This window comes from Balaenoptera physalus (genome assembly GCF_965194825.1).
Source record: "Balaenoptera physalus genome assembly, chromosome: X".
Classification (NCBI taxonomy): Eukaryota; Metazoa; Chordata; class Mammalia; order Artiodactyla; family Balaenopteridae; genus Balaenoptera; species Balaenoptera physalus.
Window position 1 is genome coordinate 91,589,383 of NC_138903.1, and position 18,958 is coordinate 91,608,340.

Below are 18,958 nucleotides of genomic sequence, written 5' to 3' on the forward strand. Positions count from 1 at the left end.
GGGAAGGGAAGGGAAGAGAAGGGGAAGGAAAGGGAAGGGAACGGAAAGGAAGGGAAGGGGTCAGGGAAGCTGGGTGGTTCTGGGATTGAGCCTGGCCTGGGGCAGGCATCAGTGGGGCAACTGGGGAGGGGGTCTACACACACTCACCTTCCTTGAACACCCCGCTGACAGAGAAGCAGAGCATCGTTTCCTGAAAGGGAAGAGCCCAGGCGCCCAGTCACCACCTGCACCTCCTACCCACCTGCGGCTTCCTGGGCCCCCCCCGAGGGAGGAAGCAGGAGCTCACCGTCTGGGACCACGTGTCCACCACGAAGGAGCTTAAGTCATGCTGAGTCTTGGGCAACACACAGAGGGTGTGCACAATGTCACGTTTTGTGTGCTTCAGCAGCTGGACCCGCAGGTCTGTGAGGGGAGGGGAAGCGAGCGAAGGTCAGGGGCTGCCACGCCCTGGGCCCTATGATTGACCCCTTCACCGCCCTTTCCCACCCAGTCTTCCCATCACACACTCACGGGGGTCCGTGAGCTTCTTCATATTCCTACTGTCCTTGAAGTACTTGCACAAGCTGCTTCTAGGAGACAAAGAGCAACAGTGGGTGGTGGGTGTTTGCAGGAGCTGGCCTGTGTCTGCTGGGGAGCCACATGACCCAGGAGCAGAGCCTGTGCTGTGATACTCACGGGGATGGGTCCTCGGGGTGGAAGCGAATGGTCAGGGAGAAGCAGGCCTCCTCGTGATAAGCACCCACGAGACCCCGTCGGTCTCCATAGTCATGGATCAAGTAGTACCTGAGGGGGAGCATTGAGGACAGTCTATCTCTGTGGTCTGGACCTCACATGAGACTTGGAAACTGCCCTGAGCAGACCTGTGCTTAGGTGGCCTCACCTGTCCTCGCCCTCCCCCCCTTGCTCAGCTTCCCAGAGGTACTTACTGCTGCAGGAATTGCAGGACTAGGCTCTTCAGCTCATCAGATCCAAAGTAGCTGCCCTGGAATCAAAACAGTCCTCAGGACCAGGGCTGACACCCCCTTCTCATGCACCACTTACAACCCGACTTGATCGTCCATCCTCACCTTGCAGGTTGGTAAGCGCTTGCAGGCTTCAATACCACACTTAGCCAGTGGGGATGTCTCCTGGCCGCCCTGGGGAAGAGAAGAGGAAGTCAGCAGTGCAGACCAGGAGGTGGTACCGGATGATCAGGGAAAAGGATGGGCCCAAGAGAGGGTGAGGGTCAGAGGTGAGGGGTGAAAGGGCCCTGGAAATTCCATGGGCAGGACTACAGTTTGGATCATCACCGTGGGTTCCCCAAGCCTGTGAAGAACGTGGTTGAAGAAGATCCAGAACCTTTGTCAGGTTCCCACAGGGGCTGTACCATCCCCCTCCGCCCAGGACTTTTAAGGGTCAGTTTCAAAACTGTAACTGGGGCAAGACCCAACGGGGTTCAGAGTAGTTTGTGGGTGCTGTCAGTGCCAGTTAGAGGAGTCAGTGAACAAGGTATACACTTACCAAGGTTAGTAACTTGGGGAACAATTCCAGGATGGAGCTGCCAAAATCAAGACAAAACAGAAAAGTCAGTGAAACTATGGTGGTGACCCTCCTCCTCATGGGAGCAAGTACACCCACACCCCAGTGTCCCAGCCTTCCAGGGCCCTGAACACGTTCCCCATCGACTGACACAGAGGGAGAGCATGCCCTACCTCCCTCCCCGCCTCCCTCCCTCCCTTCCTCTCCTTCCCCTGGGTAGCTCCCCCACAGAATGCCCGGACTCTCTTCTCCAGTGCCACAAGGACCAGCATTTCAAACCCATGCTGCAGGGCTTCCTTCCCCTCCCTTCCTTCCTCCCGGGCCCCACTGCAGGATGTGGAGAGAAGAGGGAATGGGGTGTGTGTCCGAGGCTCTGCTACCTCACTGGGGGTCCAGCACTCTGCCAAGACCTGGACCAAGACCTGGACTCCCCCCATGGATGGCCCAGGATGCTGGGGCAGGGAGGTGAGTGAGGTGGGGCTCAGGAGGCAGGGAGGGAGATGAAGGGGGATGAAGACAGAAAAGGAGTGAAGGTACGAGGGGAGAGATGACAGAGACATTCGGGCCTAGAGGCAAGGGAGAGAGAGAAAACAAAGGGAAGGGAAAGAAGCTCTCCCATGGTGGGGGTAAGGGAAGAAGAGAGAAGAAAGGGGAAACGGCGCCCCTTTTGCAGCTCTTCACCTGCCCCAGAATGGCTCAGACACAGCAGGTAAGAATGTAAAATATGCAGATATTGGGCTGGGGGCCCATTGGATGTTGGTTGAAACTTTGTCAACTTTGTGATGCAGAGAGGAGAGCATAGGGCCTGTAGTCCTCCCTGAGGTCCATGTCAGCTGCCCCTTGCAAACGGCCACTTTCGGGAGTAGCTCAGGCTCCCAGTGGGTAACAGAGGATACATCTGACCTTATGTTGGTTGACTTATCAGGGAAGCTGGTGCACAGGGGGTTTCTGTCTGCACACATCCCTTCTGGCTCCAGCCGCTCACCCTTGTCCATCTCCCCTGCAGACTTCACCTGTGATTATGAGGAGGAACCACATGGGCCAGAGAAACAGAGCCAAGATGGCCGTGCACCCCAGTCCCTTCCTTTTCCTACAAATCCATTTCCCTTCCTCTGTCACCATCACATGAGCTTTCCCACCTTCCCTTCAAAGATGGATCTGGGTACCACACCTCACCTCAGTGTTGGAGAGGTTCAAGTTCTTGGTGTTGGAAGCATTCGGCATAGAGTTGGACAGGCCATGCAGCTGGTAGGGTTTCTTATTGCTCAGCTCCAAGGGCAAAAGCTATGATGAGGAAAGAGTTGGAGTGAGGACCCCAGCAGGGGATACCTGAGACCAATCTGCCTCTTCTACCTAATCTCTCCCACCATCACCACCAGCCCCAACATTGGGTCTAAGGTCCTCACCTTGGGCATATTCCCTGGATGGATCTGCAGGGAGGCGGCCATGCCATTTCTAGGGTTTCGCGGCATTCCAGTACCACGGGTCATCAAGTCTCCAGGAAGCCAGGAGGAGGGAAACAGAGGCTGAGAGGCTCCTGGCTGGTACAGCTCCAGCACCAACCCCTCCCCGAGGTACCATTCCTGAGTATCCTTCCCAGCTAGACCCCTCTGCCCTCACCTGCTCTACAATTACTGCTGTAGCCATACCAGGGTCAGAGCAGAGCCTCTGGATGTCAAGAGATTGCTGGGAGGCATCGTGTCGTTCCTTCACGGGCAGCTGCAGAGTTAGGGATGGGGTTCAGGGCTCTGAGTCTGAGGTGGTGATCGGGGGCAATAGGTGGGTCTGGCTGTGAGTGCACAGGTTGTGTTGAGTCTGCATTACCTTTATCTGCTCCACCTTTTCTGACCTCAGCTCCTTCAGCACAGAGTGGGGTGCATCACAGGGATCAACAAAGATAGATATCTGTTGAGAACACAAGAGGGGCTGGGTAAGCTCCAGGAAATCTGAGCCCTGGGAACAAGCAAGACCATGCCCCTGTCCTGCCCTCTTGCCCCCTGCTAGCCCTGCTCATGCCCTTGACACACACCCTTTCATTAGCCTCATTGTAAATCTTGCCGTTGACATTCTTCAGTGCGAAGGCAATGTTGGCATTCTCAACGAAGAACTGGGCCTGCATTTTCTCATAGTGAAACTGTAGGGAGAGTGACAAGAGAAGCATAATATGAGACCAGAGGCTTTTCTCATCTGGGCCTGCCATCTACCCCGTTTCCTCTCATGGGCCTCCATGTCCTCTCTTACTTCGACTGGGGTGAAGGGGACACTGCATTGCTTCTGAATCAAATTCAGCAGCCACTTTTCATCATATTGAATACCGAAGGGAATCTAGGAGCCAAAGAAATAATTGGGGAAAGAAAATTGATACAATGGAATCCAAGGTTAAGATAAGACCCAGCTGTGTCTTGCTTTAGGACCTTTTTTCAGGCTTTAGGTAATTTCTTAAGGTAGGACAATATCTGTTATCGCTAACTTTTACACCAGACATGGACTTCCTAAATACCCTTTCTTTCCACTTAAATACTTTTCCTGAAATAATCGACTTCATGTCTTTCACATGTACTTACTTTTATAAAGTTCTAAGAGATCCTACCTAAGGCAGACCTGGCCTGCCCCTCTGACAAGGACCCCAGAGACTCAACCTCCTCCCACACTCAGCTTGAGCCAAACTGCGTCTTCTGGTGTGAAGTTGCTCCATCTCCTTGGCAGTAGTTTCCTCCTTTGCTTTTAGACAGCCTCTCCCATGCTCCCTGCAGTCAGTCTGCTCCCTTTATGTTGCTTCTCTGAACCTGCCCTCACATGATCTAGGAAGTTAACTCCTAGTAATAACAAGACAGATTACCAACTCCACTGCCACGAGAGAAAAGTTCCCAGCATCTCTACACGCGCCCAACATGACTCCCTCTGTCATCTTCTTCTACATGTCAGGTCCATTTAGCCAGCACACTCACTGTGGTCTTGAACCAGCTCCCCAAGGTCTCATCCTGCCTGTTTCTCTCCATTCGTCTCTCTGGAGGCTTTTGCTCTGTCTCCTTGTTAACATGGGTTTCGTCTTGTTTCTGAAAATTGCCTCTCCGATGACAGGATGGAATGGCATAGGGAGCACTGTGGGGAAGTGGAGAGAAGAAAGTGGTCCGTATAGCCTTGGGAAGTCTTCTCTACATTTTCCCCAATGATAGCAGAGCTACAATAAAGATTGCTCAACCATTAACCTGATCCCATCATTCCTCACTCTTCCAGGTTAGAGAGAAGAATGACATATTTAACTACAAGGTTTTGTTTTTCACTGGTTGATACTTGTCAGCCATGCTGCCTCGTCACTTACTATCTTACTCCAGTATCCTTGTGAACATCACTTGTTGCTTGATCTCCATCTTGTTGTTGCTGGGATGAAGGATGAATACCAGACCTGACTTGTTCAGACCAATTGTTATACCTCCTTTGGTAAATACGCCAGCGTCTTGCTCTTCTTTGTAAGGAGGTAACTTGCTTATTGTACCCTGAAATTGAGAATATCACATCAATGGTCTCAGTACCAGAAAAATTCCTGGGTAAATATCCGGCTAATGAAGAAATATCACCAACTTTATAATCTAAATAGGAAATTATCATAGTTAGGAAGAAAAAAAAAAGGCTGAGAGACTTCACTGTGTTTCTGCTTCTCAGGAAACAAGAGGTGGGGAGCATTCACAGCCAAGAAGAAAACAAGCACAGAGGAAAGGGTCTGGACCCAGGGTTTAGTCTGTGATGTTAGTCCCTGCTCTGCTTGGTTCAGGTTATGTGACCTGGGACAAGTGGCTTTTCATCTCTAACTCTCTCTTCTCTGCTCGGCTCTAGGAGCACAATAAAACCTACCCTGAAATCTACCCTGGTGTGATGGTTCAAGGGTCAGAGGTGACCTCCCTGCCTGACGGAAGAATTAGAGGTATGAAAGATAAGTCCGATGAAAAGATCCACAATGGAGCCTGGAGAGACATAACATGGAGAATACCAAAAGCGAGGGGGAGATAATTAAAGGTGATGCAGTGAACATACCTCACACATGGTTAATGTGAGTCCCGGAAAGAAGGGGAGGGAACAGCGGAGAAGTGGTATTTGAAGAGATCTTGGTTGAGAAGTTTCCAAAAGTAACAAGATATCAACTCAGTGTAACAGTATTATTGTAATAGGAGAAAAAGTATGCTTTAAGGAAAAACAGTCCTAAAATATGCATTCATTTCATCATCGTGTAGCAAAAACTTGGAAAATATGTGACCAGAAGACTCAAACTAAAAGAAATGTTACAGGCTCTTCTTTGGGCAGAAGAAATATCCTCCCAGGTGGAGGCACATAGATACAGGAAAGAAAGACTAATGACATTTGTGAATATGTAGGCAAATTTAAATGAGTGTTGACTATATAACACAATGATAGTAATTTCTTCTGGGGATTTAAATATATAGAGAATGAAAATGCATAACAATAAATTTGGAGGATATATGGAATCAAAGTGTCTCAAGGTCCCCTAATTGTCTGAGGAGTTTTAAAGAACTAATTAACTAACATTAGACTGAAACGGCAAAAATGTACACTGTAATCTGAAGGGTAAACACTACAAGAATGGCAAAAGAATGTTTATCTAGCCACATGAGGTAACAATTTAATAGCTATAAAATGTTAATCATTTCAAAGGAAAGGAAAGGAAAAAGAACTTAGAAGAGGCAAAAATAAATATACAGTAAGATAGTATATATAAACCAAATTACATCTACTTTTACATTAAAAATTTCAGATTAATATTCCAAATAGAAAGACAGCTATTATCAGACTGGACAAGAAACCTTCCATCAAATGCTCCTGAAAAGAGACACATGCAAATTTTAATCATCTAGAAAATTTGAAAATTAAAAAAATGGCAAAATGTATACCTTTTCCACAGCAACCTACAGAAAGCTGGTATAACCCTATTAGTAAAAGAAAAGGTACACCTTAAAGAAAAAAGCATCACTAGAGAAAGAAGGAGATTTCTTTGTGATAACAGGTTCAATGCAATAAGGAGATATTAATATAAAATTCTAAACTTGTATACATGTCCTAAAATAGAGCCAAAATATGCAAAGCAAAATCTAACAGAAATAGAGCATGGACAAATTCACAGTCACAGTGGGACATTTTAACACAGCTCACTGGGTGATGCACAAAATGGCAGACAAAAACTCAGCTAGACGGAGAAGGATTCAAAATGTTACTTAAGTTAACAAATGTATTTAATTGACATAGAACAATGCACATAACAACTACTCATCGAACGTTCCAGAATAGATCATATGCTGGGCAACAAAGCAAGCCTCAGTAAGCTTCTATGGACTAATACAATTTACCCTGACTAGTTAATGTAATATTCAGTGGTAATGGTGGGTTTTCTGCCCCTCCCCCACCTCGTATAAATCCAAGGAATATTAGTTTACACAATCCCACGCCCCACCTAGGTGACCCTCCCTACTCTCCAAACCCTAGACCTGAGAAGATCACATGACTTGTGCCTTTTCCTTAGCCAGGGGAAATAATTCACCTCAGCCATGGCCATTTCCATAAGAGGGGAGATTTTCCACATGGAATCAGGATGGGTGTGTCAGAGCCCACTTGACCCATTTCCTCAAGAGAGTGGGAAATAGTGAGCCTGAGCCCTCTGCATGCCTCCTCTAAAGGAGGGTTAGCTTGTTGGGGGTCCTGTGGGTTGGGGTTAGGGAGGGACCCCAGAACCCCTCCTGCCCTGTGGGGACCTGAGGACAAGGTCTCATGCTGACCAACTCACCCATGGGGTGGCCTGAAGGCAGTGATCTGTCACCGCCCTCCTCACAGGCCGCTCGTGAAGAGAATCTGTGGGTCTGGAGCTGGAGGTTTGGAGAATATCAGGAAGGGCTGCCGAAGAAGGAGAGTGCAAGCCCCAAACCACTTTGTCAGAGCCACACAAACAAGATGGCGTCCTAACAGGAAGTCCCTTCCCCAAGGGCATAGAGGAGGAGAGCCCTGGGAGCCAGAGGAGACTTAACTTCCTGTAATTACTGCCCCCTGAGTTTGCTACCAGCCTAACACCCAGGGAACTCTTTCCAACTGTACCACCCTTGCAGAGGAGGCCATCTGGAATCAGGAGGCTTAGGGGACCTTGGTAATTCTGGTTACAAACACAGGGAGCTCTGTATGCCAGACTCTGGATCAGCTACACTACATTGTGTTCCTTCATTCGGCAAACCCAGAGAACTCTGTGTGCCAGCTGTAGGCCAGGCTCTGTACTTGCTACATTGCCTCTATTCTTTCATGAATTCCTCACAAGGGGACTCTGATATCAGAATCACCAACTTTCCAAAGTTGCTGAGGCTTACTGAGGTGCTGGAGCTTATCTAGGGTCATTCAGATGCTACCTGGAGAAACAGAGACTGGAATTGAGCTCCATGCAATGGAAGATGACTTCTCCATGCACAGATTTACTAAGTTATTGCTGTAGTGTGGGAGATTGTCTTAAGTTAGTACAAAGTAACAGAATTTTCTGAAAATAGTCAAATGGCTGGAATTAACCTCAGCCCACCTCAGAGAGATAATACCAAAAAACAAAAAAAATCCAAAAACCAAACAACAAAGAACAGACCTGAAGACTATAAACGAAATAGCAATCAGAGTTTTGTGGGTCACTGTAATGACAGTAAAAGAAAACAAATCATGTATTTTCCTTTAAAAAAAAAAATGTCCTCAATGTAGATAGATGCCCCTAGTGGTCAGAGCCGGAATTGTATCTCTGAAAGTTCCAGACCAGAGAGGTTTCAAGGCAGAGGGAAGGAGAGAGGAGATTGGGCTCCAGTACATCAGTTAGACATTTCTGGAATTTTCCACTACTTTCTGGAATTTTCTACCCCGTGTCCACAATCCCTTCCTGGATCTCTATGCCCTGAGAAAAGTCCAGCCACTGAGAGAGGTGAGGAAAAATCTGCACATAAGTGTGTGAACATTTGGGGGTAAAAGAAGTGTAAGACCGAAATGCACACACCACACAGATAAACTGTCAAGTCAAAAATTGAAATTTTTTATTTTTTATGAAACAGTGTCATGTGAACTCTTTGATAACATGGTAAATATATGTGCACTTTTTTTTGTTAGTTGCTTATTAGATATTTTTGAGTGTTACTCTCAACAAATTAGCCTAATCACAAAATATTAAACATTAAAAATGTATACTTAGAAAATAAAATCATTCTGCACCTTCCATCTACATGATCCCCTCACCCTGAGTCACAAATACCCAAAATATCCAATGTAAGAGGATTGGTGCACATTTTCCAGATGTGTTTCTCTTTTGGTGATGTGAATACCTAACTTAAAGCATTTGTGTAGTTATGTAGTTCTATACATATTCTTTTTAAATTTTGCAATTACATAAGTAATTTTATGCAAATTCATTTTTTTCACTTATTATGACATCTTCAGATTTTCATTTCTTCAGTTAATGGTTTGTCATCTTTCCAGAGGTTATTGGAGAAGCATTTTGCTTCTTAGGCGAATTATTTGCAATTATCTTTTGTCCCTTTCTCTACTGATTAACAGAAATCCTTTTGGTTCTTGCACATGAGTACAAAATCTGTAATAATGTTTGAAATGTTGTCTCCCAACTTCCCAGTCTTTTAGTTTTTTTCTTTTGACAGTACAGAAATTGCTTTAATTTTCATGGATTTTTTAACTTTAAAATAATGCAGCTATGACAGAAAGGAAAATGAGTAATACATAGGGTAGCATCAAATACTAGTCCACTGGGAATTCTAGATTCAAAGCCTTGAGGGATTCAGGGCACAATGGAAAAGGGCTTTAGACCAAAATCTACATTGATGAAGAATGGTGAAAATATTTGAACATGTGTTTGCTTATAGGAGATACCGTGTAAAGTGCTTCTGGCCTAACACAATTCTGTAAGTCATCATTTTGTGGCAAATGAAGCATTAAGGGTAGCCCACGTACATTAAAACTAGTGGCAAAAGCATTTCTTCTGCCTCTCCCTCCCATGGAGGGGATCCCATGTAGGGGATCATTTTCTCCCCTCCATGGAGGTTAATTTTCCTCTGCTTCTACTTGGGCCCCACATGCCCAGCACACCCGCCCCCAGATAGTTCAATCCCTGTGGCACTCCAGGCTTAAGGGAGTGGATTTTATCTCCATCATGAACTTCCAAGACCAAGACATGGGTGAGAGGGTTGTTTGAGTACCCTATCTGCGTGGCATTGACACCAGGGGAATTCAAAACTGCATATGTGACCCAAAAAACCTTTTAACTGTTACAAGCTTATTTGAGAAATTGAAGGGAAGTTAGAAAAAGAAAACCTTGTCAATCCCAAACAAAAATGTCACATAGAAAGGAATGCAAATTATAGGAAAAATATTTTATAGGCAAATGTTTAATATTCTCATACATAAATAAATCTGATAGTAAGAGTGTCTTTCAAAGTCTATTGAAAAAATTTTAAATAAGAACTATACATCACAAACATATAAAGATTAAACAAGTACAAAAACAATTATAAATGTATGTAAGTGTGTACATATATTTACATATGCACATATACATAAACATACATAACATGAGGAAAAGAGTATACATACTGTGAGCAAAATTTGGAAGAATATATATGTCATGTAAACCTGTTTATATAGTACTGTACACAGAGAAATATATCTGGGGAATATAAACTAAACTATCAAGGATGTACATCTTGCTATGTAACAAGATGAAAAAAAATATAGAAAAATATTTTCTCTAATACACATTCTTGCACTTCATTAGTTTATAAAGATAGCAATTTGAAATCAGAAAAATAACTGATGTAAAATTTTATAGCATAGTAGTATATACCTGGTTGGGAATTTCACTACAAAAATAATAGGTAGGTGGATTAATGGTATATTTCTAAATCTATATGCTTTTTCACATTACTTTTGTCTCTCAATTACACACATATGGGTTGCCCGTCATAGTTGGGAGGGAGAGGCAGAAGAAATGTTTTTGCCACTAGTTTTAATGTACGTGGGCTACCCTTAATGCTTCCTTTGCCACAAAATCTTCCAGAAATGTCACTCTGAATGAGATCTTGCTCCCTCCATCCTTCCAAAGATTCCTTCTGAGTGATGCCTAAGCTGCAATTCTAGACATGTGGACCATGGACAACAAAATGTGGTTACTTATGTCAAAGGGATTGAAAATGGAGCCAGGAGGCTAGTATGGAAGTAGGACTTACATATTTCTACCCCCAAATGCAACATAAACCTTTGACCCGGCCAACCTGAGACCGACTGGAACTTGTTTTCATTATTCCCTGGAGACCAGAGCATGGCAACCAATCTGGTGCCTCAAGTGACTGAATGCCTGCCAGAACCAATCATAGTTCTGTAAAGATAACCTATATAACTTCTCTGGATAGTCTTTATATGTCACCTTTATAAACTCTTGCCATTTTTGTTTCCCCGTGAGCACATTTGAGTTGCTACTCAAATCAGTGCCTCCCAGATTACAATTCATAAGGCCCTAAGTAAAAACTCTTTTTCTTATTTGCAGCCTTCTGCATTTCTTGGTTGACAATATGTTCACCAGTTATCATGGACCTCCAATTTCTGAATTTCCTCCAGTGGAAAATTTGGGAAAAGGAAAGAAAAATTTATTAAAAGTTGCTTTGCATGGTGAGTGGTGGGAGAACACGTAAAATAAAATCATACTCAAATTGCTTTACCTAACGACTTTCTTCTTCTCTATGGTTTCACAGATAGAAATCATAGTAATAATATAGGACTCCTCTTAGAGGGCTGGTGGTCAGTAAAGGCCTGAGGTGGGAGCAAGGAGGGCAGAAGGGGTTCAGGTACTTTCTACAACTGTCCTGTTAAGTTTCACAAAGTTTTTCCCAGAGTGACAAACTTCTGGGTAAGGGATTGCCGCTCTGGATTTTCCAAATGGATAAACCAGGTTACAGGGTATTTCCTTCCTGTTATATCTGGCTAGTCTCCACCCTCTCCTCTTCTGCTGGCTAAAGCCTCCTTAGGCTCAGATCTCAGCTTAAACTTCACTTCACATGAGAAGTCTCAGACATACCCTACTGGTTTGATTACCACTAGGCATCTAGTAACTGCACCACCTTTACCATCTCCAGACACATTTTTCATGTGAAAGGGGACCAAAGACTGTGAGCTCACAATGTTTCATAGGCTGTAGCATCACACAGTGGACTTAAGATGCTGACATTTTCAAATATCTTGTCTGAAGATTTGCCTCAGATTCTCTCTGCCACTTTTGAGAGAGATGCTGGGGACACAGGTCAGTTCAGCAACGGAAATGCAGAGTTCTTCCACAGACAGCAATCGGAGCGTGTAGTTCAGAGAAGCTGAGGAGGCTGTGGATTGATGCTCCTTCCTCTACAAGAGCCCATGAGAGTACTACAACGAGAGTCTGTGATTTTTAGCAGGCGTAGTTTTGCATAGCAAAGACCAAATGAACCTTCCAGAGGTAAAATTCCAGGTTTGAAAGTTTTTGAATAATTTGCTGCGTGGAATACTCTTAAATATATTTCAAAACATTTAAATGAACTTGGAAAATAGTAAAAGAAAAATTAAGGAAGGAAGCAAAACGTTCCATTAACCCCTGATGAGTTATCATCATTTTTATATTCTCATTAATTATGTGCATAATATGACACTGGCTTACCTTTTAATCTACACATAACATTTAATCCTTTTGACATAACTACAAACTCCATATTGTGATTCATTCTTTACTGATAAGGAAACCGAGCCTCAGATTTCAGGCCTGGCTGAGACTAAGGCACTTTTGTGCCCTTCACTGTCTTGTGATTTCAATAAATCCTGACAAGGACCCTATGAGGGGGAGAATCCTCACTCCCGGGATGGGGAACCTGAGGTTTGGGACCTTAATGTCCCACACTGCCCCATGTCATGCTCCTACTCATTGGCTGATTCCAGACTGGAACCCATGTCTTCTGAACTTGGCCTTTACTCTTCCTACTGATTCACTCAGCCTTGCCTCAATTATAGATAAGGGTATACTTTGGAAATATTGTGAGCTTGGTTGCAGACCACGACAATATAGCAAATATTGCAATAAAGTGAGTCAAACAAGTGCTTTGGTTTTCCATTTCTTATAAAAGTTATGGTTACACTATACTGTAGACTATTAAGTGTACAATAGCATTAAGTCTAAAAAACAATGTACATACCTTAATTAAAAAATACTTTATTGCTGAAAGTTGCTACCAATCATCTGAAACTTCAGTGAGACATAATCTTTTTGCTGTTGGAGGGTCTTGTGTCAGTTTTGATGGCTGCTGACTGATTAGGGTGGTGGTTGTTGAAGGTTGGGGTGGCTGTGGCAGTTTCCTAAAATGAGACAACAGTGAAGTGTGCTGCATCGATGGACTCTCCTTTGCAGAAACGATTTCTATGCACTGTTGTTTGACAGCATTTTACCCACAGTGGAACTTCTTTCAAAATTGGGGTCTGCTAAATAGACATTTCTCTAAAGAAGATAGACAGATTGCCAACAAACACATGAAAGGATGCTCAACATCATTAATCATTAGAGAAATGCAAATCAAAACCACAATGAGGTATCACCTCACACCGGTCAGAATTGCCATCATCAAAAAATCTAGAAACAATAAATGCTGGAGAGGGCGTGGAGAAAAGGGAACACTCTTGCACTGTTGGTGGGAATGTAAATTTATACAGCCACTATGGAGAACACTGTGGAGGTTCCTTAAAAACTATAAATAGAGCTACCATACGACCCAGCAATCCCACTACCGGGCATATACCCTGAGAAAACCATAATTCAAAAAGAGTCATGTACCACAATGTTCATTGCAGCTCTATTTACAATAACCAGGACATGGAAGCAACCTAAGTGTCCATCGACAGATGAATGGATAAAGAAGATGTGGCACATATATACAATGGAATATTACTCAGCCATAAAAAGAAACGAAGTTGAGTTATTTGTAGTGAGGTGGATGGACCTAGAGTCTGTCCTGCAGAGTGAAGTAAGTCAGAAAGAGAAAAACAAATACCATATGTTAACACATATATATGGAATCTAAAAAAAAAAAAAAAAGGTCATGAAGAACCTAGGGGCAGGACAGGAATAAAGACGCAGACATAGAGAATGGACTTGAGGACACGGGGAGGGGGAAGGGTAAGCTGTGACAAAGTGAGAGAGTGGCATGGACATATATACACTACCAAATGTAAAATAGATAGCTTGTGGGAAGCAGCCACATAGCACAGGGAGATCAGCTCGGTGCTTTGTGACCACCTAGAGGGGTGGGATAGGGAGGGTGGGAGGGAGGGAGATGCAAGAGGGAGGAGACATGGGGATATATGTATATGTATAGCTGATTCACTGTTACACAGCAGAAACCAACACACCATTGTAAAGCAATTATACTCCAATAAACATGTTTAAGAAAAAATTGGGTCTGTCCTCTCAAAGCCTGCCACATTTTTTATCAACTAAGTTTATGTCATATTCTAAATCCTTTGTTGTCATTTCAACAATCTTCACAGCATCTTCACCAGGGGTAGATTCTATCTCAAGAAACCACTTTCTTCTCTTATCTATAAGAAACAGCTCCTCGTCGGTTAAAGTTTCATCATGAGATTGCAGCAATTCAATCACGTATTCAGGCTCCTCTTCTAATTCTAATTCTCTTGCTCTTTCCACCACATCTGCAGTTACTTCTTCCACTAAAGTCCTGCATCCCTCAAAGTCATCCATCAACTTCTTTCAAACCCCCGTTAATGTGGATATTTTGACGTCTTTCAATGAACCAATAATGTTCTTAATGACATCTAGAATGGTAAATCCTTTCCAGAAGATTCTCAATTTACTTTGCCCAGATCCATCAAAAGAATCACTGTCTATGGCAGCTATAGCCTTATGAAGTGTATTTCTTAAATAACAGTACATGAGGGTTAAAACTACTCCTTGATCTGTGGGTTGCAGAATGGATATAATTTTAGCAGGCATGAAAACATTAATCTCACTATACCTCTACATCAGAGCTCTTGGGTGAGCATGTGAGTTGTCTATGAGCAGTAATATTTTGAAATAATTCTTTTTTTTTCTGAGCAATATGTCCCAACAGTGGACATAAAATATTCAGTAAACCATGTTGTAAACAGATGTGCTGTCATTCAGTCTTTGTTGCTCCATTTATAGAGCACAGAGTAGATTTAGCATAATTCTTAAGTGCCCTAGGATCTTAAGAATGGTAAATGAGCGTTGACTTCTATTTAAAGTCACCAGCTGAATTAGCCCATAACAAGATAGCCAGCCTGTCCTTTGAAGCTTTGAAGCCAGGCGTTCACTTCTCCTCTCCAGCCATGAGAGTCCTAGATGGCATCCTCTTCCAATATAAGGCTGTTTTGTCTACATGGAAAATCTGTTGTTTAGTGTAGGCACCTTCATTAATTATCTTAGCTAGATCTTCTGGATAACTTGCTGCAGCTTTTACATCAGCACTTGCTGCTTTATCTCACACTTTGATGTTATGGAGATGGCTCCTTTCCCTAAACCTCATGAACCAACCTATTCTAGCTTGAAACTTTTCTTCTGCAGCTTCCTCACCTATCACAGCCTTTGTAGAATTGCAGAGAATTAAAGCCTCACTCTGGATTAGGCTTTGGTTTAAGAGAATGTTGTGGCTGGTTTCATCTTCTCTCCAGAGTACTAAAACTCTCCTCACATCCACAATAAGGTTGGTTTGCTTTCTTGTCCTTTGTGTGTTCACTGGAGTAGCACTTTTAATTTCCCTCAAGAAGTTTTCTTTTTAATTCACAGTTTGACTAACTGTGTGGTACAAAAGGCCTAGTTTTTGCCCTGTCTTGCCTTTTGACATGCCTTCCTCACTAAGCTTAATCATTTCTCTTTGTGGAACTTATATTTTGAAGGGGAAGAGGGAGAGAGAGAGAAGGAAAGAGAGACACCTGTGTCTGCATAAGGGTTAGGGGCCCTAAGAGGGTTTTTTGCTGTTGTTGTTGTTGTTGAATCTTCAACGCCATGAAGTTTGAGCAAGTTTAAAATTTAATATGAAGGAGCAATCTCATCTCAGATTTAACCCTTGAATTTTCCTACATGTTCATTTCCTTCCTTATCTTCTTATCTTCTTACTTCACAGTAGAGTTAATGAAACACTTTCAATAAACAGGATGGATTATAATATAAATTTTTAGTTATTAATAATTAAAGAATGGACAATTGTGTCCAAAAACGCTAGTGCTTCTTGGATTTTTGCCTCTCAGGGAGGCAGCAGGTGGCTGAAATCCTGGTGTGACATGATCTGAGGAGCCCTCTCCTGGTGGCTGTGGGTCGGGTTCAGAATTTTCCTATAAACGTATTAACATGCGGAGCAGTCCAGGAGCAGCAGTTAGGCAAACACCACAGCTTGCTGCCCTGGTGCCACCTCTCACTGAACTCACCAGGTGAATCAAAGGCAAGCCTGTCTTCCCAGCGTGGGGAACTGGATTAGGGTCTGCTCAGAGGCACGATGTTGGGCAGCTCTTAGGAGCTTCTGAGTCTCCCAAGAAACTAGAGATCCTTCTGTCTTTAAAACTTTGAACTCAAGGCATACCAGAGAGAGATTTGCTTCCTTCATAAAGATATCTATATTCTCATTAGGAGAAACAATGAAAAACACCTTTCCACAGTGCCTGCCTTAGCCCTAAGGCTCAGCCAGCCCCTGCTACTGAGTCTTGACTTTTAGAGAGACTTTGAAGTCCCACAATATGCCATATACTTTGGGCAGGTTTTCTCATTCACCCCTCAGGACAGCTCTGTGACACAGGTATCATGAGTCCCACGTCACAGATGCCCAAGCTCAGGCTGACAGAGCCTAGGTCAGCTCTCCAGTAAGTGGCAGGATGGGATGAGGTTCTATCCCTCACCTTCTCCAGAGGACACAGAGCAGCCTCCCTTTTAGAAGATGGGCTTCCAGGGCTGGAGAAATGGTCAGATCACGTTCCCTGCTATTGTGGCCCCGCGGGTACTCACTCAGCAACCCTTCCGGGTGAGGAAGATGACAGATGTCAGGTGGCATCGTACCCATCTCCATTTTTGTTCTTTTCAAATGAAAAAGCGTATATTTGGAAAGAGTAAAATATGAAACTGTTTACTATGATAGCAATTCTATTTGGAGAATTTCTACTTATGTTGAAGCAGTTCCATCTGCTGTTGACTGCAAATCTATGTCGCGTGCACTGATTTATCTCTTCCCTCATTAATGTCTGCTGATGTACTTTGTGGACTCTACAGAGGGTTCCTACCAGAGAACACGTGTTAACCCCCATAACCCTACAGGCTGTACAGGCTGCCTAGTCTTTGTCTCACACACTCTGTCATCCCCTGTCAGGACACAGAACACTACTGTACAGGCTGCCCACACCACGATCCAAAGCCCCATCCTCTCTCAGTCACCTCCTTCCTGCCCTTTGCCTGCCCACCAACTGCCAAGTTTTGCTGCTGCCACTTGGTGTTCCATCGTGTGCAGGCTCTGGAGTACATGCTTTCACAATCTTCTTTTGCACCTAGCAGTGTTTTCAGACAGAATTAGAATCATTCTGTACATATATTCATAGGCTGAATGTTAAGGGAAGGTACTGTATTTTTCTTTGCTGTTTGAATAAACTTGTTTGTAAGAAATTTGCAAATGGCGATTCTTTAGTGCCACCTGGTGACAGACGCCTGAACTGCAACTTGAACATTGCAGGACAGGAAAGTGGGAGGGAGGGGCTGTGGCAAAAAGCCACAACAAAGAGCCTTTTGGAAGTCTGGGTGTAAAGCGGGGAATTCCTTGGGTACAGCTATACTAATTGCCTTTTTCTGGACATTGCATATAGATAGAATCATATACTATGTGGTCTTTTGCATATTTGGCTTCCTTCACTTGGCATAATGTTCTCAATGTTCATCTATGTTATGGCATGTATCAGTACTTCATTCCTTTTTATTGCCAAATAGTACACCACATTTTATTTACCCATTCTTTCATTGGTGGACATTTGGGTTGTTTCCACTTTTGGCTGCTGTGAATAATGATGCTACATACATTTGTGTACAAGTTTTTATGTAAAAATATGTTGTCATTGCTCTTAGCTGTGTACCTAGGAGTGGAACTGCTGAGTCATATGGTGACTCTCTGTTTAACCATTTGAGGAGCTGCCACACTGTTTTCATGACCCTGACAGTCTTGAGGAGTACAGGCAGTTTGTTAGTTTACTTGTGACTAGACTGTGGTTGTTTGTTTTGAGAAAGAATACCACAGAGTTGAAGTGCCCTTCCCATCACATCATATCTGGGAGGACATGGTACTCAAGTGACATCACTGGGTCACTGGAGATGTTGACCTTCATCAGTGGGTTAAGGTGCTGTTTGCCCAGTTTCTCCAGTGTACAGTAACTGTTTTCCATTTTCCTCCTCTGTTCTTCAGAAGTGAGTCACTAAGTCTGCTCTACCCTCAGAGGTGGAAGGCAGATTTCAGGTTCACTTCATAGAGGCAGGGTATCAACATGTATTATTTGGAATTATTTGATAAAGACAGTTACTCTCATCACCCATTTCTTTATTAATTCAAACATTTATTGATATCAGTATGGACTGATGTATATGGATTTTGTAGGTTGGTTTTTTTTTTCTTTCTTAATGGATACATCCCAAAAGAAAGTCAAACATCATAATTTCTACAATGCAGTAAGAGAATTTTGACTTAACAGTCAGGAAACTGCAGAAGAGTTCCCTATACCTACCAATATATTGTCCAAGTATGGTATATCACACAGTGCTTTCAGACAATATATTTTCATGGCAGAGCTTGGAACAACAATATAATTTCAGACAATTTTATTCCATAGTTGGTAATCCCTTGAGAAAGAAATAAACAGATAAAACAAAGGTTATTGAAGTGACCATAAAAATAATTATTGCTAACTTGCACTTAACATATTTGCAAAATCCATTTCAGTGAAGTAAAATTATGAGATATGTCCGAGAAAATGTGTGCGTCATTTGAAAGCCAATTGTCAAAAGCACAGCCTTCATGTTATCTAACTCTAACTCCATGGAAGGTATGTTACAGCTTGAGCTTTTCGGTAACTGATTGCCCTGTAATGTAATTCCTTGTCTATACCCAAGTGTTTGAATTCTGCCCTGTGGAAGGGAAATCCTTTTCTCTTGAGGAAATACCTATTTGTCTCTATTTGAAAAATTATTTCGACATTCTGGATCTACAGTATAAGTGTGACAAATAAGTGGTGGTTGAGTTGGCAAGTGTAATGTCAGTGGAAGCGTGGGGGAACACAGCCCTGTTAGATGAGGGATGAAGGCAGAGTTGGAAGGGAGGTGCAGGGAGATGTGAACTGAGTGTGCAGAATT

At 43.4% G+C, this 18,958-nt stretch overlaps 1 protein-coding gene across 1 annotated transcript in view; it reads right to left on the reverse strand.

Moving 5' to 3' along the window:
• Nucleotides 1-18,958, reverse strand: part of LOC309652176 (nuclear RNA export factor 3-like) — a gene marked incomplete at its 3' end in the record, with an annotated part of 158,908 nt that overhangs the window by 1,360 nt on the left and 138,590 nt on the right. Inside the window, exons 9-24 of the mRNA XM_082445689.1 lie at nt 4,841-5,015; nt 4,467-4,620; nt 3,760-3,843; nt 3,548-3,652; nt 3,343-3,423; nt 3,168-3,237; nt 2,925-3,013; nt 2,695-2,802; nt 2,200-2,531; nt 1,501-1,537; nt 1,068-1,136; nt 927-982; nt 676-783; nt 511-569; nt 287-402; nt 148-190 (exon numbers count right to left, since the gene is read on the reverse strand). Of these exons, the coding sequence (XP_082301815.1) occupies nt 148-190; nt 287-402; nt 511-569; nt 676-783; nt 927-982; nt 1,068-1,136; nt 1,501-1,537; nt 2,200-2,531; nt 2,695-2,802; nt 2,925-3,013; nt 3,168-3,237; nt 3,343-3,423; nt 3,548-3,652; nt 3,760-3,843; nt 4,467-4,620; nt 4,841-5,015 (1,686 nt within the window). The remainder of the gene's footprint in view (nt 1-147; nt 191-286; nt 403-510; nt 570-675; nt 784-926; nt 983-1,067; nt 1,137-1,500; nt 1,538-2,199; nt 2,532-2,694; nt 2,803-2,924; nt 3,014-3,167; nt 3,238-3,342; nt 3,424-3,547; nt 3,653-3,759; nt 3,844-4,466; nt 4,621-4,840; nt 5,016-18,958) is intronic.